Raw genomic sequence first — 10231 nt, forward strand, 5'->3', positions numbered from 1 at the left:
CATTCTTCTAAGTTACAGGCTAAACAATTACCATTCTGTTTAATGTGACTCTTCAGCTATCGAATTAACCATAAGCTGCGTTACAATTAACTTTACTTTGTGTTACACTGGTTAAAATACTAAATAACTTTTTTGTCAGCTCATTCTCTCACCTAAACCTCTCCTCGGCCTGTAAAATATCTAACAACCGTGTGGCTCACTCTGCTAAGCCGCTTGCCCTGATCCTTTCTGGTCATGGGTTCGAATCCTGTTTAGTACCAGCGGTGCAAACGTTGTTTTGTTCCAGACATTTGATCTTCCGTGCGTGTTTGTCTTGAATCAGAAACGTGTATGTGTTCGTTCTCATCCCAACTTCTGTTCAGTTTTGAACTTCTGTGCTTCTGAACCAATCAGTTTTTTCTATGTACGTTCTTTTTCAGCTTTTTATTCTCTTCCCGCTCTGCGCCTCGCTACGGGCCATTCGCTGGCTTGGCCCCGCTAATCGCTGCTTGCAGCTATATTTATTATTATTTTCGTCCCATGGGGTTCTATGGCAGCCCTATGAACAGAACATAGGAAAATGATGAAATTTGGCAAAATTGTAGAGATGGACATAAATAGTTATCTGACCAACTTTGGGGTCTCTAGATCCAACTCTATAGCGCCACCACCAGTTCAAAAATTCAACATTGAAATGGTAATAACTCCTGAACCACTTGTTGTAGAAAAATAAAACTTAGTACACCTGATTACGCTCTTCATGCTGATCCCATTCAATAGCTTACAGTAAGACTCCACCCATTACAGTAGCGGCCATTTTGAAAAGTACAGTATTCTGTCTGTTCGCTACTACTCCTTGAAAATTGATTCAATTCTTCCCAAAATTGACTCAGATGATCTTTGGACTGAGCCGCACAGAAATGACTGAACAGATTTTTTTTATTCATCTTTGTTCAAAAGTTATGATTCTGTGAACTTAACGAAGTCGACCCAAAATTGGTTCAGAGCCTGTATCTCGGCCAAACTTGGATCAATCGAAACGAAACTTGGTACGCTTCATCAACACCGTGATCTGAGGGGCCACGCCAAAGTTGGGAACAGCGCCACCTATGGGTCGTGAGATACCAGAAATTCACATTTTTGCTTATAACTTTTGAACAGTAATTCAGAAAATTATAATATTTGTGTCTATGGATTCCTTGGGTCATGACGAAACAGAGGATGTTAATTTTGCCAGGATTGGCTGAACGACCTGTCCGCCATTTTGAAATTTGGTATAAATTGCAATATCTTTTGAACCATTTAACATATCGGCACAAATATCGGTAGGGATCATCAACACCATGTCCCGGAGGGACCACAGAAGTCTGAAGACAGCGCCACCTAGTGTTCCAGAGATATAACTATTCTAACAAAAACACATAACTTTTGCAAATGTTGTCCAAAATGTGTCATTTTTATGTCGTTTCGTTCCCTGGGTTATGCCGATTCTGACAATGTGTCATTTGTCATTATCCAACATGGTGTCTGGCAGCCATTTTGAAGCAAATGCAAAACAGTGTTTTTGCTACTCCTCCTTCAAAATCTGTCCAATTCTTCCCAAAATTGACTCGGATGATCTTTGGACCGAGCCGCACAGAAATGACTGAACAGAATTTTTTGAGTACTAGTGAAAAAAAAAGTTATGATGCTGTGAACATAACGGGCTCAACCAAAATTGGTTCAGAGGCTGTATCTCAGCCAAGCTTTGATCAATCAAAACAAAACTTGGTACACTTCTTCAACTCCATGATCTGAGGGGCCATGCCAAATTTGGGAACAGCGCCACCTATGGGTCGTGAGATACCAAAAAATTCACATTTTCGCTTATAACTTTTGAACAGTCAGTCAGAAAATTAAAAGGATTTCAATTTTGCCAGGATTGGCTGAACCACGTCTCCGCCACTGAAATTTGTTGGCTTATACTAGTGATCTTAGCATTCTTCTAAGTTACAGGCTAAACAATTACCATTCTGTTTAATGTGACTCTTCAGCTATCAAATTAACCATAAGCTGCGTTACAATTAACTTTACTTTGTGTTACACTGGTTAAAATACTAAATAACTTTTTTGTCAGCTCATTCTCTCACCTAAACCTCTCCTCGGCCTGTAAAATATCTAACAACCGTGTGGCTCACTCTGCTAAGCCGCTTGCCCTGATCCTTTCTGGTCATGGGTTCGAATCCTGTTTAGTACCAGCGGTGCAAACGTTGTTTTGTTCCAGACATTTGATCTTCCGTGCGTGTTTGTCTTGAATCAGAAACGTGTATGTGTTCGTTCTCATCCCAACTTCTGTTCAGTTTTGAACTTCTGTGCTTCTGAACCAATCTGTTTTTTCTATGTACGTTCTTTTTCAGCTTTTTATTCTCTTCCCGCTCTGCGCCTCGCTACGGGCCATTCGCTGGCTTGGCCCCGCTAATCGCTGCTTGCAGCTATATTTATTATTATTATTATTATTCTTCTTCTCTTCAATGGGGCTCTATGGCAGCCCTATGAACGGAACATAGGAAAATGATGAAATTTGGCACAATTGTAGAGATGGACATAAATAGTTATCTGACCAACTTTGGGGTCTCTAGATCCAACTCTATAGCGCCACCACCAGTTCAAAAATTCAACATTGAAATGGTAATAACTCCTGAACCACTTGTTGTAGAAAAATAAAACTTAGTACACCTGATTACTCTCTTCATGCTGATCCCATTCAATAGCTTACAGTAAGACTCCACCCATTACAGTAGCGGCCATTTTGAAAAGTACAGTATTCTGTCTGTTCGCTACTACTCCTTGAAAATTGATTCAATTCTTCCCAAAATTGACTCAGATGATCTTTGGACTGAGCCGCACAGAAATGACTGAACAGATTTTTTTTATTCATCTTTGTTCAAAAGTTATGATTCTGTGAACTTAACGAAGTCGACCCAAAATTGGTTCAGAGCCTGTATCTCGGCCAAACTTGGATCAATCGAAACGAAACTTGGTACGCTTCATCAACACCGTGATCTGAGGGGCCACGCCAAAGTTGGGAACAGCGCCACCTATGGGTCGTGAGATACCAGAAATTCACATTTTTGCTTATAACTTTTGAACAGTAATTCAGAAAATTATAATATTTGTGTCTATGGATTCCTTGGGTCATGACGAAACAGAGGATGTTAATTTTGCCAGGATTGGCTGAACGACGTGTCCGCCATTTTGAAATGTGGTATAAATTGCGATATCTTTTGAACCATTTAACATATCGGCACAAATATCGGTAGGGATCATCATCACCATGTCCCGGAGGGACCACAGAAGTCTGAAGACAGCGCCACCTAGTGTTCCAGAGATATAATTATTCTAACAAAAACACATAACTTTTGCAAATGTTGTCCAAAATGTGTCATTTTTATGTCGTTTCGTTCCCTGGGTTATGCCGATTCTGACAATGTCTCATTTGTCATTTTCCAACATGGTGTCTGTCCGCCATTTTGAAGCAAATGAAAACCAGTATTTTCGCTACTCCTCCTTCAAAATCTGTCCAATTCTTCCCAAAATTGACTCAGATGATCTTTGGACCGAGCCGCACAGAAATGACTGAACAGAATTTTTTGAGTACTAGTGAAAAAAAAAGTTATGATGCTGTGAACATAACGGGCTCGACCAAAATTGGTTCAGAGGCTGTATCTCAGCCAAGCTTTGATCAATCAAAACAAAACTTGGTACACTTCTTCAACACCATGATCTGAGGAGCCATGCCAAATTTGGGAACAGCGCCACCTATGGGTCGTGAGATACCAAAAAAATCACATTTTCGCTTATAACTTTTGAACAGTCAGTCAGAATATTATAAGGATATCAATTTTGCCAGAATTGGCTGAACCACGTGTCCAACACTTTGAAATTTGTTGGCTTATACTAGTGATCTTAGCATTCTTCTAAGTTACAGGCTAAACAATTACCATTCTGTTTAAAGTGACTCTTCAGCTATCGAATTAACCATAAGCTGCGTTACAATTAAATTTACTTTGTGTTACGCTGCTTAAAATGCTAAATAACTTTTCTGTCTGCTCATTCTCACACCTAATCCACTCCTCGGCAGCCTGTCATATGTGTAGCAACCAAGTGGCTCAGTCTGCTAAGCCGCTTTCACCGAACCTTTTGGGGCGTGGGTTCGAATCCCGGTTGGCTCAAGCCCAGACCGCAAGAGGTCCTGTGGCCAGAAGGGGTTCAAACATTGCTTTTGTTCCAGACGTTGGATCTTCTGTGCGTTTGTTCTTCTCATCCCAACTTCTGTTCAGTTTTGAACTTCTGTGCTTCTGAACCAATCTGTTTTTTCTATGTACGTTCTTTTTCAGCTTTTTATTCTCTTCCCGCTCTGCGCCTCGCTACGGGCCATTCGCTGGCTTGGCCCCGCTAATCGCTGCTTGCAGCTATATTTATTATTATTATTATTATTCTTCTTCTCTTCCAATGGGGCTCTATGGCAGCCCTATGAACGGAACATAGGAAAATGATGAAATTTGGCACAATTGTAGAGATGGACATAAATAGTTATCTGACCAACTTTGGGGTCTCTAGATCCAACTCTATAGCGCCACCACCAGTTCAAAAATTCAACATTGAAATGGTAATAACTCCTGAACCACTTGTTGTAGAAAAATAAAACTTAGTACACCGGATTACTCTCTTCATGCTCATCACATTCAATAGCTTACAGTAAGACTCCACCCATTACAGTAGCGGCCATTTTGAAAAGTACAGTATTCTGTCTTTTTGCTACTACTCCTTGAAAATTGATTCAATTCTTCCCAAAATTGACTCAGATGATCTTTGGACTGAGCCGCACAGAAATAACTGAACAGATTTTTTTTTAACCTTCTTTGTTCAAAAGTTATGATTGTGTGAACTTAACGAAGTTGACCCAAAATTGGTTCAGAGCCTTTATCTCGGCCAAACTTGGATCAATCGAAACGAAACTTGATACGCTTCATTAGCACTATGATCCGAGGGGCCACGCCAAATTTGGGAACAGCGCCACCTATGGGTCGTGAGATACCAAAAATTCACATTTTCGCTTATAACTTTTGAACAGTAATTCAGAAAATTATGATGTTTGTGTCTATGGATTCCTTGGGTCATGCCAATTCAGAGGATATCCAATTTGCCAGGATTGGCTGAACCACGTGTCCGCCATTTTGAAATTTGTTATAAATTGCAATATGTTTTGAACCATTTAACATATCGGCACAAATATCGGTAGGGATCATCAACACCATGTCCCGGAGGGACCACAGAAGTCTGAAGACAGCGCCACCTAGTGTTCCAGAGATATAACTATTCTAACAAAAACACATAACTTTTGCAAATGTTGTCCAAAATGTGTCATTTTTATGTCGTTTTGTTCCCTGGGTTATGCTGATTCTGACAATGTCTCATTTGTCATTTTCCAACATGGTGTCTGTCCGCCATTTTGAAGCAAATGAAAACCAGTGTTTTTGCTACTCCTCCTTCAAAATCTGTCCAATTCTTCCCAAAATTGACTCAGATGATCTTTGGACCGAGCCGCACAGCAATGACTGAACAGAATTTTTTGAGTACTAGGAAAAAAAAAAGTTATGATGCTGTGAACATAACGGGCTCAACCAAAATTGGTTCAGAGGCTGTATCTCAGCCAAGCTTTGATCAATCGAAACAAAACTTGGTGCACTTCTTCAACTCCATGATCTGAGGGTCCATGCCAAATTTGGTAACAGCGCCACCTATGGGTCGTGAGATACCAAAAAAATCACAGTTTCACTTATAACTTTTGAACAGTCAGTCAGAAAATTATAAGGATGTCAATTTTGCCAGGATTGGCTGAACCACGTGTCCGCCACTTTGAAATTTGTTGGCTTATACTAGTGATCTTAGCATTCTCCTAAGTTACAGGCTAAACAATTACCTTTCTGTTTAAAGTTACTCTTCAGCTATCGAATTAACCATAAGCTGCGTTACAATTAACTTTTTTTGTGTTACGCTGCTTAAAATGCTAAATAACTTTTCTGTCAGCTCATTCTCACACCTAAACCTCTCCTCGGCAGCCTGTCATATGTGTAACAACCGAGTGGCTCACTCTGCTAAGCCGCTTTCACTGAACCTTATAGGGTGTGGGTTCGAATCCCAGTTGACTCAAGCCCAGACCGCGAGAGCTCCTGTGGCCAGAAGCGGTTCAAACATTGCTTTTGTTCCAGACATTGGATCTTCTGTGCGTTTGTTCTTCTCATCCCAACTTCTGTTCAATTTTGAACTTCTGTGCTTCTGAACAAATCTGTTTTTTCTATGTACGTTCTTTTTCAGCTTTTTATTCTCTTCCCGCTCTGCGCCTCGCTACGGGCCATTCGCTGGCTTGGCCCCGCTAATCGCTGCTTGCAGCTATATTTACTTTTTAAAATCATAAGGTTATGTCATTAGAATATCTATTAGGCTTGGTAAATTCTTAGTTTGAAAGCTTAATGTAAATTTCTGAACTTGAATCTGAATAATAAATGTATGACATGACCCCTTTTAAAAGTCTTTAAGGATAATCTCATCACAAACAATCACTGGTTCCCTTTCATTCTCTTCCATGTTTTACTTTAATCTCTTTCTGGCTGTTTATCTCTGCCCTTAGGCTTGCTACAACCAGATTCAGCTTGAGAAGACGACATAGGAGGGGTTGGTTTGTGAGCGCTGCAGCCACAGCTTTGCCAACTGTCTTACGGAGTAGGTGCCATTTAAATAGACAAGGATTACAGGCCAAGTCAAGATGTGCTCAAAAATAAGGTCATTTCCACTCATCTCTCTTAAGCACTGTTCTACAGAGATTACTTCAATTGTTATAACTGTTGAGACTCTCACATTGACTGATGGTGAAGTTAAGTTACCCCTTGAAGAAGCATGTACATTTCAACACTTGAAATGACTTTTTCTGTTTTATACAAGATAGCAGAATAAGCACTCCGCATGTGTCACTAAGGTTATTGCATGCAATTTTGGTAATAACTGACACTCGTTACTATATATAATATTCTGTATCAGTCTGTCTCTGGCTTTTGTACTGATACTCCGATGTTAACTTACACAAAAAAAACAGTGAGGGGTTTTGAATGAATTATCTCAGCTGGACAGTGATTTGAACAAATACATTTACCCTGTACAGAAATACAGTAATAAACTAAAACCACCCTTATTTATATAAGCAACAGCAGTACATTTCATATATTTTGCTATAGAAAACCCATACCTAAACTACTGTTGAAACATTGGGGGGGGGGGGGGGGGGGGGGGTTGCTTTGTTTGTTTTTTTGAAAAAAAAAAAAAATCTCTTATGCTTAACAATGCTTAGGTCATTTATTTCTGCGATGCAAAGCTGAATTTTCATCACTCCAGTCTTCTGTGTCACATGGTCCTTCAGAAATCATTCTAATTTGCTGCTTAAGAAATCTTTAGTGCTGAAAACAGTTATGCTGCTTAATATTTTTGTGGAAACCATACTTTTTTTCAGGATTTTTGATTAATGCAAAGTTCAAAAGAACAGCATTTATTTAAAAATAGAAATCTTGTTGGGCATACTGTTGAAAATAGTAGTCACTTTTAATCATTCATTGCATCCTTGCTGAATAAAAGTTTTAATTTCTTTCAAAAGTTCTTACTGATCCCAAACTTTTGAACAGTAGTGTACATAAACGATCCTTCTTAAGGAATTCGGTTCATTATCACTGGCTTTAGGAAATTCATTAAAATGAATCCGGCTTTCCAGTGCTATTTAAGAGAGAGATGGCATTCAAGGACAGCATGTGTTATTTTGTTCATTTGCACTGTTGTAAAGCAGTGCCATCAGTTTTTCGAAAACGTAGCTTGTTACTGCAAAAGCTTTGAAAATGGTTACTGTCACCCTACTGAAAAATGTAAAGTTCATAGTATCGCTACTTAACTTGTAATCAATACTAAAAAATCCCATAGCTGCATCCCTGGTAATAAGTAGTTTTTTTTATTGGTTTACTGGTTTTGTTGCCATTTTGCACATTACACAGGGTTGCAGTGTTTTTAAATGCATTTGAAGTCTTGCTATGTAGCTAAACTGCAAGTAGAGTTTTTTGACTTGGTAGTGTTATTGAAGCCCCTACATGTAAAGTCAAATAATATATTGTGTTGTATTTTAAAATGTCCCCGTTTAATCCATCTGTGTAACTTTGAAACACCGTGGATATTCTGAGAAGTTGTTTCCGTTTCAGCATGACAGCATGCTGACATGAAGCTTTTCACTGTATGAAATTTAATTGAGTTGTAATTATATTATCTAGTCTTATCAAGCTGTACCAGAGTGAATTTAAGGTATTTTTAGAACTAATACACTGAAGACTAAAGTAATATTTTTTTATGCATTTTTGCCGTTGACTGAAAATGTAGCATTCGACACTATGCAATAAGGGAATAAAAATATAAATGGCAGGGCCCCTAAAGGACCTCAGCATTTAGTATTTTGCACTGGAAAAAGTCGCAGTAACTTTCACATTTTGCTTGTTTCACGAATGCCTTTATTCATGAATCTGTGTGTGTGTTCCTCTAAATGCATCTTTTGTACATTTGAACAATGAGCACTGATAGAGTTTTGCAGATGTCACACAGCCTTGTAAGATCTGGTGGGAGGATGTGCATTTTTAATGACTGATTGCCAAAATGTAGAGGATGGCTCAACGTTTATATACAGTATATGACTTACTAATGAGAAATGAAATGAACAATAACTTTACAGTATAATTTTCTCAATTTTTAAAAAATCTTTGAAAATCACAATTTTAAACTCAGTTATTTGCTGGTGCCATTATTTGCAAATTATAGTATTGTCTGATTAATCATCCTCCCGATATTTTAGTTTGTCACTAGTTAGGTCATTGTCATTGGCTAAGGATTGCTAATGAAGATCAAAAAGATATCCTCACCTTTACTGTTAAATATAAAGGCTGATTTTATTTGTATTTTTTCAGAAGGTTACTGGTTTTGATAAATTACTGTCATTGATCTAAATGTTACTGTCACCTTAAATGATTTTGTACAACACAGTTTGTAATTGAAGTCATATGAAAAAAGCAATGATTGAACTGCTTTGTAAACAGTTTTCTGGCAGAATACTTTCACTACTTAAAATAAAAATAACTGGGAGATAAACCTAATGTTGTCATTTTCCTGTGTCACCTTGCTTGTATAGTTATGAACTGATAATAATATAGATAATAGAAAGAGTTGATGAGGTTCAATTTAAGACCATTAGCGCTGGTAAAGTAACATCTGTGACCATCAGCAATGTGATGTCCTGGATTTTAGCTCTTACTTTATTACAGTTAAAGGAATATAATTTGCTGAAAATGTACTCTTCTCATTCTTCATTGGAACAGATTTGGTTAAATTTTAATATAACATCACTTGCTCACCAATGGATGCTTTGCAGTGAATGGGTGCCGTCAGTCCAAACAGCTGATAAAAACATTACAATAATCCACACCACTCCAGTCCATCAATTAACATCTTGTGAAGTGAAAAGCTGAAACAAATTTATCAAGACGTTTTTATCACTTCTGACCAAAATACAAGTCCATAATAACTTTTCCTCCAGTGAAAAAGTCCATCCCCTGTTGTCCTCTCACATCAAAATGCACCAACATATTTGTTTAGAACTGTTTTTGCTTGTAAAGAGCATTGATCTGTGCATATTTCTCTCCTATTTCAGACGAGACAACTTTTTCAGAAGAAAGCAATTCTAATAGACTCAGAAGCAGCAGTTTGAAGTTAAAAACACATTAATGATTGATTTGTTGGTTAGAAACATGTATTAGACTTTTGTGACATTGTATTGTGATGTTTTTATCAGCTGTTTGTGCTCTCCTTCTGACGGCACCCATTCACTGCACAGAAACGGTGAGCAAGTGATGTAAAGCTAAATTTCTTCAAATCTTTTTGCATGAAGAAATAAACCCATCTTCATCTTGGATGGCCTGAGAGTGAGTACATTTTCATCAAATTTAAATTTCTGGATGAACTGTTTCTTTAAAATAATGCTCATTGCTTCATTAAGTGTTTTTTCCTGTTTGGTGTCTATTAATTTGATTGCAATTGCTATTAACGATAATATCAGGAGAAAGTCTGTGGCACCAGCTGAGTCTTTTGGATTTATGTGATGTTTTTTTTATGATTCTTATTTTCCATTTTATCTGTA

The 10231-nt window shown here is 38.0% G+C and overlaps 1 protein-coding gene across 1 annotated transcript in view; it reads left to right on the forward strand.

Annotated features, from left to right (window-relative positions):
- Nucleotides 1-9189, forward strand: part of als2a (alsin Rho guanine nucleotide exchange factor ALS2 a) — a 29707-nt gene extending 20518 nt beyond the window's left edge. Inside the window, exon 34 of the mRNA XM_079427762.1 lies at nt 6650-9189. Coding sequence (XP_079283888.1) covers nt 6650-6688 — 39 coding nt within the window. The 3' untranslated portion in view covers nt 6689-9189. The remainder of the gene's footprint in view (nt 1-6649) is intronic.
- Nucleotides 9190-10231: the final 1042 nt, after the last annotated feature.

This window comes from Barbus barbus, assembly GCF_936440315.1.
Source record: "Barbus barbus genome assembly, chromosome: 10".
In the NCBI taxonomy this organism is placed as follows: Eukaryota; Metazoa; Chordata; class Actinopteri; order Cypriniformes; family Cyprinidae; genus Barbus; species Barbus barbus.